General features: G+C 49.6%; 2 protein-coding genes across 7 annotated transcripts in view; both read left to right on the forward strand.

Moving 5' to 3' along the window:
* The first annotated feature begins 2,414 nt into the window (after positions 1 to 2,414).
* Positions 2,415 to 6,324, forward strand: GPR119 (G protein-coupled receptor 119). Of its 2 annotated transcripts, none has more exons than XM_084534806.1 (2): positions 2,415 to 3,770; positions 5,875 to 6,324. In XM_084534806.1, the coding sequence occupies exon 1, from the start codon at positions 2,786 to 2,788 to the stop codon at positions 3,764 to 3,766; it is 981 nt and encodes a 326-aa protein (XP_084390932.1). In that variant the 5' UTR covers positions 2,415 to 2,785; the 3' UTR covers positions 3,767 to 3,770; positions 5,875 to 6,324. The 2 variants fall into 2 exon arrangements, with proteins under 2 accessions (XP_084390932.1, XP_084390933.1); XM_084534807.1 differs by having other exon boundaries at positions 5,932 to 6,324.
* A 191-nt stretch (positions 6,325 to 6,515) lies between these two features.
* The window catches only part of ENOX2 (ecto-NOX disulfide-thiol exchanger 2), a 43,047-nt gene continuing 31,412 nt past the window's right edge, over positions 6,516 to 18,150 (forward strand). For 3 of the 5 annotated variants that reach the window (XM_084534777.1, XM_084534778.1, XM_084534781.1), the window contains exons 1-2: positions 6,516 to 6,635; positions 16,779 to 16,922. In XM_084534777.1, coding sequence (XP_084390903.1) covers positions 6,518 to 6,635; positions 16,779 to 16,922 — 262 coding nt within the window. In that variant the 5' untranslated portion in view covers positions 6,516 to 6,517. Of the gene's footprint in view, positions 6,636 to 9,773; positions 9,915 to 16,778; positions 16,923 to 18,150 lie in introns of those variants that run through there. The other 2 variants (XM_084534779.1, XM_084534780.1) reach the window with 1 other exon arrangement.

The following is an 18,150-nucleotide window of genomic DNA, read 5'->3' on the forward strand; positions in this document are numbered from 1 at the left end:
AGGGATTGGAAGGGACCTTAAAAGATCATCTAGTCCAATCCCCCTGCTGGAGTAGGAACACCTAGATCAAGTCACAAAGAAACGCCTCCAGGTGGGTTTTGAATGTCTCCAAAGAAGGAGACTCCACAATGCCCCTGGGCAGCCTGTTGCAGTGCTCTGTCACCTCACCATGAAAAAGTTTCATCTTGTATTTAAGTGGAACCTCCTATGTTCCATTGCACCGTCTGTCAAAAATGTGGCCATGTGTCACCCTGCCTCACTTTGTCAATAGTAACTGCAAGTAAATGTGTGGTGGTGGTGATCTCTGCAGATGTGGCACTGAGGTGAAGGCTGGTTGTGAGCTCTGCCTCACGTTACGTGCCTTACCACGGTGCTAGCTGTCTTCTGAAGGTGCTCATGAAGCCCTTCATCCCCAAAGCATCTTGCCTTTGCAGCCAACAGGGAAGAGAAGCTGAGTCCCTTTGGGTTTCTCAGTTGGTGAAAGACGAGTATGTGGCCAGGTATTTCAAAAACAAAAAAGAAACCAAAAATCCCAACCCTTAAACCTCGGTGGTAACTGCTTGTGCAAGTGACTAGCACTGTCAGAAATGTGGCATTTTCGAAGGAGGTTCGTTGCCTCAGGTTGTTCTTCCTGGAAAAACTCCCTAAATGGGTCTTATTCTCTCAAGCGTGTGTGTTGTTGTTTTTTAGTGTTTTCTTAGCCGTACCAAGTACTACGTGAGAGCATGGCTGAGTAGTCTGTGTACCCAGTTAGTCAAACATGTTGATGCAGATCCTACAATTGCCTCAGGAAGCAGGGGTACCTGAGCTACCAGGGCCACAGCTGCCCCCCTCTGTGTTGGCCATGTTCATGCCCTGAAGGCGTTACCATCTCTGCCTTCAGTGGCTGTGCCATTCTGCAGTGTGCCTGTGTGCCGAGGCATCTTCCTAGAGCATTCAAGGTCATAACAGGGGCAGTGGGTGGTGGTGGGCTGCGTGGGCTATTCTGCAGCAGAAATGTGAACTGGCACTATGGGAAGGAGGAATTGCTGCCTGTGGTACCTGCTGGGCCAGCTGTGGTCTCACAACTTGAGGTCTGTGCTGAAGTGATGGTCTCGTGAAAACACCTGCTGAGTCCTGAAATGGGGTGGAGGAGCCCCTGCGGAGCAGGCTTGCCCTCTCACCAGGAGTTATGTATGGGACAGAGCAAAGATACGTCCACAGGGAGGGAGCAGCTCTGGTTTCTGTTTGTGCTTTGTCCCCAAGCTGTCCTGCCATTTCTCTAACTTCCTGCCCGCCTTGATCCCACGCTGTGGAATTTGGACTTTCCCCCATCAGGACTAAGGCACCCCAAATGTTTCTTTATATGAGACTCCCCAAGGTCCAGGCCCACAAAGGCTGGGCAGGGGTAACAAGGTGGCTCTGAAGCACTCCTGCCACCCTATTGTCCATGGAATTACAGCACCATGCTGGGGACTGGCTGCACCTCTCAGCTCAAACCTACTGTTACCTCTTCCCAAGTGTCTAGCCCTCCCTCTCTGGGGTGACCCCAAGGGCTCTGGGGAAGGTGATCAAGGAAAGAAGTAACCACCATCTATACAAGGTGTCAGGAGGGGTCCTGCAGCCTGGTGGGAGAGAGGCTGGGGAGAATAAATTCACCTGGACAGGAAAAAAGAGGAGGCTCTAAGGACACCAAAGTTCTTCCCCATGGCTTTTTGTGCTGTGCAGACCCAGGGTCTTCACAGGCCCATGGTTCTGTTCACAGTGGCCTCAATTTATGTTTGCTGCATCCTTCCTCCCTGCTGCAGTATCTACAACCTGCCCTGTACCATGCTCTGCCCTTGGCTGTGTCCTGCCCTTGGTTCTACTCTCAGCCTCTCCCCAGCAGCCTGCTCTCCTCAGATTGCTATTTGACAGAGGAAGTCTTTACCCTTCCCTGTTTCCTCGCAGCTTTATTTTTTCCAGCTCACGTGGCAGGAGAGGTGGCTTGCGGCCCTTTGTGTAAAGGGATCAGTATTGTCTCCTTGGCCTCACGGGAAGAGGCTGCCCTCGGTCTGGCAGTGACCCTGCGGAAAGGAAGGCCTGTGAGCTGTGCCACCTCTGCATCCCGTGAGGGTTGTACAGTTGTTACTGCTTGTTCTCCTTCATTAGCACTTGGGTCAAAGCAGGGCATCGTCTCTGCTCAGGTCTTTGGTGCTTGGCTGGAGGTGCCCACCTCCCGATGTGCCATCACAGCAGCACTGCTGGACAGGGAGGAGCGACCAGGGTACGATCCTAGTGCCAGAGTGGACTGTGGCCTCTGAGCAGGTCTCACGGTCATGCTGCAGGAGATGTTAGGAAGGCCAGTGACAGCATGGGCAGCCCTGGGGCAGGAGATGCTGAAGAAACCTGTGCAGGGGCTGCTGTGCTGCCAGTGGGGCAGGGAGCCAGGGGAGCATGAGTGGGCTGTTTGTGAGAGCAGCGTCAGCCTGGCCTTGCTCGGGCTTCCTGCCCAGGTGCTCTCTGCTCACCCTCCTGCTCCAGGGTTGTCTGGAAACGTGGCTGAAGGGGAGGGACCTGCGTGGGCACAGCGGGTGCCGTGAGTGCACCAGTCCCTTCCAGCAGGCAGCTGCACAGCAGAGCTCTGCTCCTCGGCCTGCGACACCACTGCACCCGGTGCTCTCACGGCACTACCTGGAGAGTGAGGGGCTGCGCCCGCTGCTGCCTGCTTGCTGAGCTGTACGTACCAAGAAGTACCAGGTGAGGGATGCTCTAGGATCGTGGTGGAGACACACAACCTTCAGGCTGTGCCCCACAGTGGACAGATATGGCTAGCTCGGCACTGGGAACCATCCTGGCTGTTCTGGCCTCGCTCATCATCACTGCCAACGTACTGGTGGCCATCGTCCTTCTTCGCCTTATCCAGAAGAGCGGCTACAAGGGACACTATTTTGTCCTTAATCTCGCTGTCGCAGATGCCATGGTTGGCTTCACGGTCATGGGTCTGGTCATGGATGAGTTTTCTGAGCCCTTTTATCCACCGCAGATCTTCTGTGTCCTGCGAATGGCTTTTGTGACTTTCTCTTCTGCTGCTTCTATCCTGTCCCTGACTCTGGTTGCGTGTGACAGGCACTTGGCAATCAGAAAGCCTTTCCACTATCTCCAGTTGGTCACGGGCTTGAGGGTTGGGGTGCAGCTGGTGGGGCTCTGGCTGCTTGCCACTATCATTGGCTTCCTCCCAGTGTTTGCCCCAGTCTTTCAGAGGATCTCTGCCCAGGAAAAGTGTTCCTTCTTTGGAGTCTTCCAACCCACCTACATGCTCACTGTCTCCTGCATCGGCTTCTTTCCAGCACTGTTTCTCTTCATTTACCTCTACTGTGACATGTTGAAAATTGCCTCTGTGCATGTGCAGCATATCCGTGAAGTAGAACACGCGGGGCTGGCAGGGAGCTGCCCCCCACCCCACACCACTAGCGACATGAAGGCCTTGCGCACCGTGGCTATCCTCATCGGGTGCTTCGCGCTGTCCTGGTTGCCATTCTTCATCGCCAGCATCGTGCAAACTGTGTGTACCAACTGCTTAACCTACAAAGTCATTGAGAGCTACCTCTGGCTTCTGGGACTGTGCAACTCCCTCCTGAACCCCCTGCTCTACTCCTGCTGGCAGAAGGATGTGCGGCTTCAGTTCTCCCAGCTAGCTGCCGGTATAAAGAGGAGGGTCCTCCTTCACTTGGGCAATCGCCACCGTTTCCCCGGCAGAGGCACCAAATCCCTTCCTACCGTGTCCTGCTTGCGGCTCCAGGACTGACGTGGTAAGGAGTAGCAATCACTGGCTTTCTGGGTTATCTCCTCCGCCACAACCATGAACTTGGGGTCCGCCAGCTGTGGAGGAGATCCTGGACAGGGTGGGACAGGACTGGATGCTAATTCCCAGACATCAGCATGGCCAGCATGGCTGGTTTTGCAGCAGCTCCAGGGCAGCCCAAATTGCAGGTGCACAGCGCGTGTTAAATTTTGCTTGGAGAGCACTCAGCAAGAACAGCCTCGTGTCTGCTGGGACCAAGCCCTTGGCACCTACTCCATAGGTTGAGATCCTTCACCTTTTGCTGTCTAGGTTCCCCAGTCCATACCTGGGGTCCTTCTGCACTCCCCTCTGCCTGCAGAGTCAGCTGTCAGGGTCAGGTCCCCCGGCACCTGGGGCAGGGCTGCTCTCACTGTGTTGGCTTTGTCACCCTTGGCCAGATGCAGTAGAGACTGGGAGATGTGTGCACATCTGTCCAGGACCACATGTGCTCCCAATCACTGCCCTACTTAAATCAAACTCAAAATCCTACAGATGCAGTCAGGGCTGTCCCCCAAACCTGTCCCCTGACTGCAATCAATCCTGCATCTGGAGAGGTGGCAGGTTCATCCCTCCCCCAGGCTGCACCCGCCTCAGGCAGAGGTGAGGGGTATGGGCCTGGGGTCTCTGCTGTGGTGCAGGGGATGCAGTCAGGGCTCTGCTGTTCTTCAGCAGCAGCTGTACCTGCACCAGAGCAAGTGCTGAACAACCCCAGGCACTGCATGCCTGGGAGAACTGCAGGGCAGCACAGGTTGTGCTGTCACTGTTTGGCTTGAGCTGTAAAGTGAGTTAATGAGTAACCACCTGAATGCTGAGCTTTAACAAAGGAGCAGGAAGAAGACCTTGGAGACAGGGAAAAACCTGTGCAGAAGGGCTGCTTTGTCCCACCAAGGCTGTAGGATTGGTAATGGGACTGCAAAGGTCCCTCTATACTGACGCACAAGGTGGGTGCACACAGCATTTGTTCATGTTGTCTCACACTGTGGTGATGGCCAGACTGCTGGCCCTGCCAGAGGCTATGGTAACATTTAATTGCTTTTTGTTAAATCACATCCATTTAATCCACATAGTAATAATTTTTCCCTTAAAACTGGTTTCTTAGCTAAGAACTCACTCTTCATCTGAAGATGAGGATGCTATGCATAAAATAGCAGCTGCTTCTACCTCTGTCACTTGCCCTTCTAATAGATATGAAGGCTCAAGGCCATATCCTGTATGCGTGCAGAACCTGCCTTGGTTCTGAGGCCATCCCCATACCAGAGGAAGAGAAAAAAATAAAAGTGCTCTATTAAAAACAAACAAAAATCAGTGGGCACTCTGGCACTCATCTCTCTGCCTGGGAAAGGCCTGAGACCAAACAGCATTAATCAGATCCTGTGCCTGGCTGTGTGTTAGGGGAAGAACCTGAGATAAGGCTCATGTAGGATAGACCTGGCTCTGTGTCTGTGAACTGGTGCCTTGCAGGTGGATTTAGTGGGTGGAACCAGTCTGACTCAGTTCTGGGGATCAGTGCATCATCTGTTTGCATGATGTGTTTGCTGCGTGAACTCCAACAGCTGTTGCTTTGCAAAGCTGACCTGTCCTTGCTAAGCATCTGACGATGCTGAAGCCATCCTCTGCCTCCCTCACGCGTGCTTCACATGCGAATACCCACTGTGAATGGAGATGCTTTGCAAGCAGGCCTCTTGCTGCTTTCCAAGCTTGCTGACTGCTGCATCCACTGCTGTTCTGCTGCCCACAGCGGGCCCAGCCACAGATAGGGTTTGTGCCTGGCACAGATCTGGAATGGGTGGCTGTCACGCTGGGTGCCCAGCAGCAGTACCCCTGGATGTGTGGGCCTGCAGCCACCAGGGAGCCCCTGTCTGCTGCTGGGATTACAAGCTCTGACCACCTCCTCAGTGCCAGAAATGCCGTTGAGACCCAGGGTGGTGGCTGGATGGGGAGATAATGCCCTTCTGCTGATTGTGGGGCTGGAGAATGTAGTCATGCTGGAAACAGAGCATCTAGAAGAGGATCCCTCGCTGTGCCCTGGCGCTGACCTGCCTGTCCTCCCTCTTCTTGTTCCTGGGCTGGAGGTGGTGCTCTCAGGAGACACCTCAGGACCTGACGGGGCTGTTTGTGGTGTGAAACAGTGCCTGCCTCTGCACAACCATCCAGGTTGGAAGAGACGTCCAAGACCACACAGCCCAACCTCTGCCCTAACACTACCAAGCCCTGCCCTGAACCACATCGCTATCCCGTGTCCCAGAGAGCGCCCGTCCCCAGCTCTGCCTCATGGTGACCGGGCACCGAGCCCTGGGCGTGCGGGGAGGCCGCGGGGTGAGGGGGGCCCGGCCGTGCTGCCCCGGCACCATGGGGAAGGAGGCGAGGAGCGGCTGCCCTGCCCGCTGTCCCCCCGCCTGGATGAAGCCCGTGCCTGCGCTATAAATAAACAAACAAACAAACAAATAAATAAATAAATAAGTTTATTAAGTTTATAAGTTTATTAATTAATTCAGTGGAGAACGAGGAGGAGGAAGAGGAGGAAGAGGGGAGGTGCCTCCATCCCCGCCCCTCCCGTGGCGCAGCCGCCATGGGGCCGGGCCGGGTCCCTCAGAGCCGCCCGCGGATTCCGCCGCTATCCCGGCGTGCCGTGCGCGCGCGGCCCCTCCCCGCCCCCTAGCGACGCGGCAGCCAATGGGAGGCCTGGGAGAGCCGCGCGGAGGGGCCGCGGCGCGGATGTTCGCTGAGGGCGGCCGCGGCGGGGCCGGGCGAGGGCCGGGGCCGGGAGCGGGGCCGGGATCGGGATCTGGATCAGGATCAGGATCGGGATCCGGATCCGGATCGGGGCCGGGCGGTGAGTAAATGCGGTCAGGGCCGGGCCGGGAGCGCGGAGCCGTGTCCCTGGCGGCCGGCGGGCGGCCTGCGCTGCGTCCGGGCTCGAGTCGGGCCTCGGGAGGGCCCCGGAGGCAGCCGGGGGGGCTGTGGGGGGCTTTAGGCCCGTGGGCGGCCGCCGAGCGCTCGGTCTCGGCCGGTTCGGGCGCGGCTGCGGGGCGCAAACGCGTCCCCAGCGGCACGGAGCGCCCCGCCCCACGGAGCGCCAGGAGGCCGGCATGTACAGCTGTGTACATGTACACAGACGGCTGCACACGTGTTGATTTGGTGCTTTACGCATTATACTCCAGCTTTATGCTTCTGTGCTTCTTGCTGTCTTATTTGTTTTACTCCTATTTTGGTACATACCTCGAGGTCCATCTATTAGCAGCAGACACTCAGATCATGCTGTACATAAATGCTTTTGTTCTTTAATGCCGTGTTTCTTACACGAACACGTCAGTCCTTGGATAGATTGCTCGTTACTCCACACGCTTCAGTCATTTTTTATCTCCCCTGTACTTGTGCAGCTGCAGTAGGTGAGCACCACGTTTTCCTGACCTGCAGAGCGTTGCTGCACAGCAGTGGAATGACAGGTAAAATGCGAAGGCGACCTGAGGTAGCTGTTTGTCCAGTAAACCTGAATTCCTTCCCTGCTACTCCAGCTTTTCATCACTTACCAGGGAGTGTAGTGATAAGATGAGCATAATGACTTTAAACTAAAAGTGGATAGGTTTAGATTAGGTATGAGGAGAAAAAAATACTGTGATGGTGATGAAGCCCTGGCACAGGTTGTCCAGAGAAGCTGTGGGTGCCCCATCTCTGGCAGTGCCCAAGGCCAGGCTGGATGGGGACTGGAGCAACCTGGGCTGGGGGCAGGGGGTTGGAACTGGGTGATCTTTAAGGTCCCTTCCATCCCAAGCTGTTCAGTGATTCTATCTTCTGCCGTCTCTGGAAGCTGAGGAGTTGTTTCCTCTGTTTCTTGTTATTACATTTGGGGCACTCCGTGATATCTAACTGCAAAGCTCTCTGTGTTAAGTTGTTGAAAGCTCCGTCTGAGCCACTGTAAGGTCAGGTTTCTTAGCTTAAGGTCATGTTTTTGGTATCAGTGACTTCAGCTCGTAGAAGGGGTGAAGTTCAATCTCCAAGTAATTTCAAAGATAAGGTGTTGCTAGAGAGGCATTCTGAATACCTTCCAAAGATGGTGTGAGATTTCTCACCTAATCCCCAACTTTTCTGGTGACATTCTTCCAGTGCCAACGTGTTCATCCCAAAGCAGTGTTCTCCTACAACACCCAGCTGCTCTGCTCTCAGCTGAGGCTGCAGTTCTGGTCCTCATGCTGGTGCTATAGCTGTCCTGTGGCCTCTGGTCTGCTTCTATCTCTCTGCAGATGCCTTGTTTGGGGAGCAGCAGCCATCCCTATAGGCCAGGTTTGTGCAGGATTTGTGATGCTCCTGGCTGCTGGCTCTGCTGGAAGCTGAGTGGCTGTTCTCCTGCAGAAGGGAAAGCTCTGGGGAGATGTTACAGCAGCCTTCCAGTACCTAACGGGGGGCTACAAGAAAGCTGGAGAGGCACTCTATCAAGGATTGTGGCAGCAGGACAAGAGGTTATGGCTTTAAACTAAAAGAGGGCAGGTGTAGGTTAGGTATAAGGAAGACATTCTATGCTGTGAGTGTGGTGAGGCACTGGGACAGGTTGCACAGAGAAGCTGTGGATGCCCCATCCCTGGAGGTGCTCAGGGGCAGGCTGGATGGGGCTTTGGCAGCCTGGGTTGGTGGGAGGTGTCCCTGCACCCCCTGCAGCGGATTGGGGCTGGCTGGTGTGTAAGGTCCCTTCCAACCCAAACTATTCTGAGTGTGAATTTTCCAGGGGAATTCACTCTCCTGCTCCACCCCAGTAGGTTGGTGTCAGAGGGTCAGTTATTCCTGCATCCCTTCACTTGTAGAAACACATTTCATCTGCTTGTGTGTATAATTCTGCAGAGGTGATAGAAATGTAAAACTGCTCTTGACAGGGATGAGTCTCTGAGCCTTTCACAGTGGCATTTTAGATTGTGCAAGTGTGAGTTTGTGTGTTTGTGCAAAGGTGCACGTATTCATTTCCGGAAATACTGGGAGTGAGGTTGGCAGGGTGGCTTCTGGAGAGCTTTGTATCCCAGCTGGACGATGAGCTGTCTGGGATTAGGCGTGTTCCTCTCCGTGGGCTGCAGCTACACGCTGCACACCTCTGCTTCCAGAGTATGTCTGCACATTGCCTGGAAGTGCAGGTGTCAGCGTGGAACAACTTCTGGATGCTGTGTCACGGGAAAAGTGGTTTGGCAGAGCGATGTGGGCATCCTAAAAATACTCCTTGCTGTGAAATATTTGGAAATTTGTCGTGGTGAAGCCATGTAAGCTTTGTGAGGACTGTTGAGGGCTTGCCACAGGGAAGCAAAGAGCAGGCGATGGTGGATGTACATGTGTAGGTATGTCGTGTTTCCCTTTCTCTGTTTATAACAGGAAACAGAAAGCACGTCACACACAACTTGATCAAGTCTCCGTGTTTTTGCTGCTGTGTTGGCAGTGGTTTGTGAATACGTGCCACTTGAAAACACTGCAGGTGGACCTTTAGTGTTACGAATGTTGTGTCTTTGGAGGCAAAGAAGAGAGTAAGTCCTTACATCTCCTTTTTTACAGTGTCCTGCTAGAATAAGCTTGCCTGAAGTTATTTCTTTTCCACTACAAGCTTCCAGAATCCAGAAGTGGGCTGTGTGCCTTTTATCTTCAAGTATTACCAGGACTTAATCTTTTGTGCAAAGGCAACTAACTTCAGGCATGCAGATGGGGTTCGTTTAGCTGCATGCCAGTGCTTAGAGCATTGATGTATGAAATCCCTCACGGATTCAGATTTATTACTGTTAATCAGTTCTCCAGCTGCTCTTTCACCTCCTTGCCCCACGCCCAAGAATCAGCCCATTGGTGTCAGTCACTGGAGACTGATGGTGACACATGCGGCTGCAGTCTGTAAACTGTCCTAACCTGTGCTCTTGATGCCTGGGCTGTCGTTGCCTGCTGGTGGGGAAGTGCAGCGCTGGTTTTACTGACCCACCTTCCTTTCGTGCTCAGTGGCTTTTGTGGGGCTGTACTAAGACAGGAGCCTTGTGTGGGAGCTGAACCATCCGCCTTTCAAACAAACAGATAAGCAAACTGGAAGGGGCAGGAGAACTGGCTGAAACACTGAAGTATTATCAATATCTTGCCATGTTCCTTGTGCAGTATGCAGGTACCGTGTGCGTTTCGTGGCATTCTCTTGAGTGTGCGTTTCTCTGAGGCTGTCTGGATGAGAGTTGTTAGAATAAAGGATTATGTGGAATTGACAGGAGTAACTATCAAAAGCATGTTGGTCTCTTCAGTGTGCTTAGGCAGCTTCTCTATCAAATGTGTGTCTGCTAAACTAATTGTTATAAAGCTCCAGCTGTTCACACAGGAGTACAGCAGAAAAGAGTTCACAAGCCCAACAGTAGATTTTAAACCTGGGAACTATTTCAGAAAGCAAATGTTTGGTGTTGAAATGTGACTTCAAAGCCTTGGTATCTTGATTCTCTCCTTTCCTTTTCTTGTTGTTTTCTTTTCTCTGTGTTTTCTAATTGGTTACTGTCGGTGTTCCATACTTTTTCTTCCCAAATTTATTTCTTTAGATGTGAAAACAAGTAGTATGTAAGCAGACGGGAGTTTGTATTCTGCAATTCTGTTTGTTTCTGGGTAAGAAAAGGGACCACTGCCCAGGTTGAGAAATACGTACTTCCAACATTTGCCAATGTTGGCAAAAGGTAGGTCCGTATTTATAGCAAAGCCTGCGTCAGCCCATTTCTGTTCTTCCTTCTTTATGCTGAGGCAAGTGGGAAGCTTGGTGAACGGTATAAACTTTTATAGACCTTCTAAGTGTGCGATTAAAATACTTTTAGGTATATGAAGGTGTCAGGGTACTCATTACTACTTTTTTTTTGAGTTACAGGGGATGAATTTGTGCACCTGCTTTTCGTTAACTAATTGGATGTCAAGACATTGGAGTGCCTAAACGGCGGTAGCATGAGGTTGCTGCTAGGGCGTGCATCCTGGGTGAACTGCTCTGCCTCTAAAGCAGTGCTAGGCTTGTGCACAGAGCTTGTGCTGTCATTTAATCAAATGTTAGCGAATCCAGCAGGTAAGATTTTTGCACAAATGTTAAGTGGAAGCCCCGTTGAGGTACTGTTTTAAGGAATACAGTTTTAAAGCACACCCAGCTGTGCGCAGTTGCGTTTTGGGTAGAATTGTTGCTGGCATTTCCAGCTGTCAGTAATAAGAATGATCTGTAAAACAATGCTTTTCAGTTCAAACGAAGTTGGTTCTCTCTTTTTTTGCTGGTCATTAAGCCCAATGGCCAAGTTCTGTTAGCAGGAACGACTGGTTGGAAAATGAAATCTTGTCGAGGGGCTGGCATGAGACCCAGTGAGGATAGATCATTCTGTTCATTTATGCCTGGAACATCATGATCTTCCCTATCTCTATTCAGGCTCCTTCTAAACGTGTGCTGTGAGAGCTGCAGCTTCCATCTGTGCATGTATTTGTGTCTGAGGGGATACGGATTGGAGCTAAAGCTCAGTGTTAGTTCACAGACAGTATAACAGGGAATTGTTCCTGAAAGTGGCTGCTGGGCACAGCATTCACCAGTTGTAGGGTGAAAATTTTGGTATAACGAGGTTTTCCCATAATGCGTGATTTCATTATGTGAGCAACAGAGAAATGGACTCTGAAGCACACTGAAAATCTTCTCCCTGGCTTGGTTTGTTCTGGGAACAGAACCCATGCTGCAGGAGCGCAGCAGCAATGTGCTCACTGTGCTGCTTCTGTTCTCGGTAATGCTGCCTCTGTTGCCTCTTGGCCTCTGCCTTTCTTCGTCTTGGGCAAGCAAGTGACAGCTTTCCCAAGCTGGAAACTTGGGAACTTCTCAATATTTAGTGTGTTGTAACAGCAATACTGTGGGCAGGGAGGCCGCAGTAGGACAAGGGAGATGATCGTCCCCCTGCACTCAGCCCCGGTGAGGCTGTGCCTCGAGTGCTGCGTTCAGCTTTGGGCCCCGCAGTACCACAAGGACACTGAGGTGCTGGAGCATGTCCAGAGAAGGGCTACGAAGCTGGTGAAGGGTCTAGAGAACAAGTCAAGGAATGGTTGAGGGAACTGGGGCTGTGTAGTCTGGAGGAGTCTCAGGGGAGCCCGTATTGCTCTCTCCAACTGCCTCAGAGGACGTAGGAGTGGGACGTGGGGGTCAGTCTCTGCTCCAAAGCAACAAGTGATGGGAAGAGGAAAAAGGTGCGCCAGGGGAGGTTTAGGTTGGATATTAGGAAAAAAAAATAATCTCAGAAAGGGTTGTGAAGCGTCGGGACAGGCTGCCCAGGGAAGTAGCTGAGTCACCATCCCTAGAGGTATTCAGAAGCCCTGTAGATACGGTGCACAGGGACGTGGTGCAGGGGTAGACTTGACAGAGCTAGAATAAAGCTTGGATACAATGATCTTAGAGGCCTTTCCCAACCTCAGTGATTCTGTGACTCATCAGCTCCCGGCTTCTTCAGCTTCTGAATATTTCTGGCTTGTGGGATTCTTGTCAGAGTCTATTGAAAGAGGACAGTGGGCTTCTCTTCCAGAGCACTTGGACCACGTGGCAAGTAGGTTGTAAGTGCAAAGGGTTAGCTTTCAAACCAAGGAAGTCCTTTCTTTCTATTTTCATCTTTTGAAGAGGTTTAGGCTGTGTGGAAGAGCACATACAATGAGAAGGGCAGCTCTAAAACAGTTCTGACATTGAGAAATAATTTGTTTGGCATAAAGCAATTAACTGGAGTGAGTTTTATGACAAGAGTGCAAACTTACAGTAATATTTTCAGACACAAAGCATGATTTGAAGCCATAATGTTTTCGCTCTTTAAATCTTAGCTTCTAATTCACAGTAAGGAATCTTTGCTGCCTCAGCACTGCCTCAAAGTGCATCCTATGCCTGTGAAATACCAGTTGAAAAAATGTTATAGAGAAGTCAGTCTCTTGTGCTGGAAATCTCTGAGCTATGTACTAGTTCTGGGTTTTATTCCTACTCTTGTCCCCTCGTTGTACTGGTATTGCCGTTTTATGATTGCTCTGTAAGACGTGTCAGCTGTTGTATGGCTTGAGGTTAAAAACAAACCAAAATCCTCCAGCGGGGGGAAAATGAGGATTTTAAACCTGACCTCTTCACTGATTTACTCCCAGTGTGGTCTCACAAATATTGCAGTGGCGTGACCTCAGCCATGGCTTGATGAGGCGGTGAATCTGGAGCTGAATTCCTGGTACCAGTGCCCCCTTAATCATGCCCTGTGGGGTTATCGCTGAGCATTAATCTGACACCATGAATTTGTGCTAGTGCAAAAAATGCTGCTGCATTCACGTCTGGGGATCATGTGTTGCATCTGTTACGGATCATATCAGATTATATTTAATGGGGAGCCCATAAATAATATTTTTTTTGGGAGTGGGCTATTCGTGTGATGTCTGGAGCAAGTCCATGGTCCGTTCTCCAAGGACCGTGGTGTCTCTGGTTGTCCTTATAATGCTTTTGTTGTGTTGTGCCCACGTTGCTCACAGCCAGCGCCTGGACCTTGATATTTGGAAATGTGTTTCGTTAGGTGATGCTGAGCTGGGTGCATCCTCATCTTTTAGACAGTCATTGAGTTCAAACTGAACTTCGTTTGCTTCCCCCTTCCTCCCAAAAAGCATACAAACAAAAAAACAAACAAAACCCACCTCCATTGAACTTTAATTCGTGTTACTGTTGCCTTTAGTCTCCCACCTACCCTTCGTACAGCTTGTGAAGGTGGGTTTAGGTCATTTTGTGAGCACGAGGTAGCCTGTGATAGCCAGGGATGAGCAACCTCATTCCTAACATCTTCTGGTGGCATGGGATGGTGTTTTGTTTGCTTGTTTTGTGTCGTGTCTGTCTTCCCCCTTACAGAGACCACAGTGCTGTGGTGCCTGGTGCTAGCTGCTGGAGGCTTGCCCTTCACCAGGAGAGAGGGGTTTCATTCTGTCAGTTCCTGCCTTCCTCTCCTTCCCTGCTTCAGACCCTCTCTGCTTTGGCACAGGCTGCTAAGATGCTCAGAGCTCTCCCTGCTTCTCTGGCCACAGCTGTTGGAAGCTGCTTCCTGCCTGGTGGTATGAGTGAGCAGGTCAGTTTAGCTTCATATTGGTGTCTTATTCCATCTTCCAGTTTTGAGTGAATTCCCAAATTGTGAATCCCTTTGTCTTCACATTGAGAAAACCGAAAAGTTCAGCCATCATCCGTGTCTGCCTGAGCATTTATGTGATGCTGTCTGGCTATGGCTAAGCAATAGCCTCATTTGCTGTGTTTTTTTTAAACATCTGGCAGTTCTGCACTTGATCCAACTAAAACCTAGTGCTCAGGACTGGACGGGATACCTTGTTGGTGCCTTACAGCTTGGGTTTTAGAAAAACGGTTTAGGAGATGGTGCTGGGAACCTAATGCTGCCACAGGAGGTTTCCTCTTGGGGGGAGGGAAACCCCAATCTGTAGCATGGTGGAAAAGACTGGGGTAATGCTTACGGTTGGTGTGGCGTACCTGGGGTGTTGTGTCCAGCTCTGCGAGGCACTTGTGGATGTAGTAGAGTGAGCCCAGTGAAGGGCCGTTAGATGGGATCGTAGATGTTAGTGAGATATGAGAACTGGGGTTGTTTAACCTGGAGAAGAGGCTTGGGGTGGGGAAGATATCTCTTATCTCTTGATAAAAAGGTAATATCTCATTTATCTCTTATCTCTTGATAAGAGAGGTAAATTTCACAGTTGCTCTTTTTATTTTCTATTTCTTTCCTGTGCACAGCCTCTCTATTTTTAACCTGCTGCATTCGTGATTTGTTTTCCTGAAGCCTTGTGACCTCCGTGATATTTTGACTTTGGAGTATTGAAGAAACAGCATTGTAGGCATCTCGCATAGTCGTGCGTGACTATTGTTGGCTGGTGCCAGCTGAACAGTGCTTGTTTTCTTGGCTGCTTCTTGCATTCTCACCTTTCAGTAGCTAAGAGAAGAGCCCCCTTAGACTCTCTGTACCCACTCTCTTGTCTATTTACAGCCATACACAGCAACTGTATTTATTAGCAAGTTCTTGGAAGTGGAATCCTCTAGAATAGAAGTCACGGCGCTGCCTGCAGCTTGCAGTGTGTCCAGGGAAAGGTTCGTATAAATGAAGCTGTTGCCGTGTTTCAGCCTATCAGTGCACTGAGGCAGCATAATTGTCATCTTTGATACTCTTGCAGTTTTGCTGGGTTCTCCCAGGAACATATGGCTTAGCAGAAATGCAGCTATTTTTATCACTTCATGTTAGTCCAGATTTTTTTTTCGCATTGCCTCTGTGTTCACGGTGAGTTTGCTGAGATGAAGATAAATAAAACTGAATATTTTAGTGTCCCTTCAGTCTTGCATCCCTGCAAGTGCTAGATGAAACAAAAGGTGGAACAATGAACTCAGAGCTCAGTTAAGGGCAGTATACCTCTCTAAAACTTGCTGTGATTGTTTACAAAATACTTTTGTACCTTTTTTTTTTTTTTTTTTGAGAAAAAGGCCATGGTAAAGAGGCAGAAAGGGTTAGGGACATGTTCTTTAGGCACATAAATGACACATAGTTGACCATCACATCATTTTTCCATAACAGATCTGTGGAGAGCGATAATTGAAGCTCAGAATTACTCTGGAATGGTTGTAATGCCTTGAACTAGGAAACACACTGCAAGCTGCAAAGCAATATTTCTTCAATCACCTTTGGTTCAAATTTGCATAATTAGCTTTTCTTCATGTATATAGTGGCTGGATGTGGTTTGTCTTTTTGTTCTGTTTCCTGATATCCCCTAGAGGGCTGTAGATGTTGCTGAGTTGATGAGGTCTCTGTCCATACTGGAGGGTAGACATCTTAGAAGTATGCACATAAATAACTGCATTGATGTTGGTGTCCTGTCCTGAACTGGGTGCTGTCCTGCTGTCCTCTGGATCTGGCGTTTGCATGCTCCGGGTGTGCAGGTGGAAGCTTGAGTGGGCAGAGAAACTGAAGCAGAGCCCTCTGTATGTGCAGCCTGATCTGAAGTAGCTGGTTGCCTGCTGGGGCTGTGTGAGCACAGGTGGAGGACTTCAGCTGCGAGTCCCTGAAGCGCTTGGACATCTGTGGTGGATGGGGGGAAATGCACAAGCTGTCCCGCCAGCGAGCGTTTACTTTCCTTCTGGCAGCTTTTGTTCTGCTTGATCATATTACTCTTCCTTAACTGTTGCTCCTTCTTCACGTGTAGCGTGGTAAACACAGCATTGGGTATTTCTTGGGAAAGCCAGACTCAGCACTGAAATAACTTGTCCTGCCTGGAAACGGGGATGTTTGTGAGTGAGGAAAAACTCAAAACTTTCAGGAAGCACAACAAACATGGTGCTGAGTGATCAGCAAAGTAATTTTTAAGTAATATTCAGACTATTTGTTTCTTGGTATTTCAGAACGTGCTTTATGGCTAGAGAATATTTAAGAAGTTACCCTATTTTTAACACCTTATTCTGGTCTTTATGGGTCTGTTCGGGCCTTGACATCTCCTTCAGTTGGGAACCATCCTGGAAAGCTGGGTAACGTCCTCCAAGGATCATGGCGTAACTCCGCTTGTAAGGTGGATGATGGGCAGCTCAGTCTAAAACTGGCATCGTGTGCTATCAGAGTTTGTGTTTACAGTAAATTTTGTGTGTGGATCTAAGCCTGCCACGGTTCCATACTATGTGCTGTGTCAAGCATGTCTTAAATAGCTGTAGAGCTTTTGCTCAGTACCCTCTCACTGCAAAGTAGAAGAGGAGGCATCAGTTCCCCTGATGGAGCTTTTAGGGTGGAGTGGAGGTTAGAGCAAGGGAAGCAGATGGGAGTTTTCTGTGGCACAGAAGCAGGCGAAGGAGGTCTCAATTGTTCACACCATCTTAACTGTTCTGGTTTTATATCTTACGGGGCCTGTAGGGTACCAGTTGTATCTGGGACTGGGCATTATCTTTTATTACTGTGATCCCGAAGCATCACAAACCATAACAACTGTATCTGAATGTGTTTTTGTCTTTCAGGCTTAAACCATCTGTCCTTTGATCCTGCCAGCAACAGCAAATCTTTGCAGTTCAGCAGCACGAGTGGTGCACGGGTGTTGGAAAGCCCAACTGAGAATGGAAATGATCCGGGCAAGAAGAGGAAGAGAACAAACATTCCTCCAGGTGAGCTATGTAGCAGCTCAATATTTGGCAATGGACAAGACATCTGCTTAAGTGCAGACCAAAACCAGCTGCTGTGCTAAGACGTCAATGCAGAAATTGTTCTGTATTGGATAGACGGAAATAAAGTTGTGGTCTGGTGCTGTTTGCAGTCAGACCAGTGTTTGTGTTTCCATTCTTACATGGCTTTGAATCAGTCATCTTTAGTATTTCTGTGTAAAAATGAAAGCAGTTTTGTATTTTTTAAAAACCATTGTGGAATCACTATACCTGTCCCAATAGATTTTTTTTTTTTCTAATTCAACAATATCTCAGTATTAAAATCATGACTATAATGAAAAGTAGTCACTTAGAAGGCAGAACGGTCTGAATGAATGGAGATATTCATGGTTAAGAGAATGTAATAAAACCAAACTTGTTGAAGCTATTATTGTCTATTTAATACTTTCCCTTGTCTGTTTTGCCCTAAGACATCTCTTTTCAGCCAAAGTAAGGCTCCTTTTCCTTTTCAGAGTTATTAAAGAAGATAGCTTTCTCATCTTCTTGGAGACATTTTCTCCAATTGTAGAACAAGACATAGCTTTAATTTCAGTTTTGCAGTGCATAGTGTGATGTGTTATAAAATCATTACCTGCCTCTATTACCAAGAAGCTACGAACATCAGGAGTTCTTTGGAGGTGTGAGAGCCTGATTGTTCTGCTTTCGAGTTCAGTTAACATATTGATGGCATGTGAGTGTCTTTCACTCCAAATGTACCTTGCAGTTGCACACCTCTCCCAGGTGTGTTACATGCAGCAAGTGTGAGACCTGTCTAGCGTGACAAAAAGAGAACTGGAGGGAATTTGCTTTTTCCCTCTGGAAAGGAGGTGATGGCTTCCACTTTTGTGCTATCAAATATATCTCAGGTGAAGTGAGACTTTGGTCAATTTGCAAGTACAGGTAATGTAAATGTAGCCAGTAGGACTGTCCCCTGTCCAAAAGCAGTCCTAAAGGACTGGCTCAAGTGGGTGGCATCAGGATTTTTTGTTCTTTTCATTATTTCTCTGGACCTTTTGCCTGTAAATAAAGAAGGACTTCTGGGTGATGTGAAGATTGGAGGCCCTCTTGGACATAGCGATCACTAATTAATAGAGTTTTTGATCCTTGGAAAAGTAAGGAGGAGGCTTAGCAAAGCTGCCACCTTGGACTTCCAGAGGGCTGACTTTGGCGTCTTTAGGAGACTGGTTGGCAG

Source organism: Aythya ferina (genome assembly GCF_964211825.1).
Source record: "Aythya ferina genome assembly, chromosome: 13".
NCBI classification, from domain to species: Eukaryota; Metazoa; Chordata; class Aves; order Anseriformes; family Anatidae; genus Aythya; species Aythya ferina.

Coding starts and splice junctions, on each gene's coding strand:
- GPR119 (XM_084534806.1), top strand. CDS start 2,786: ATGGCTAGCTCGGCACTGGGAACCATCCTGGCTGTTCTGGCCTCGCTC.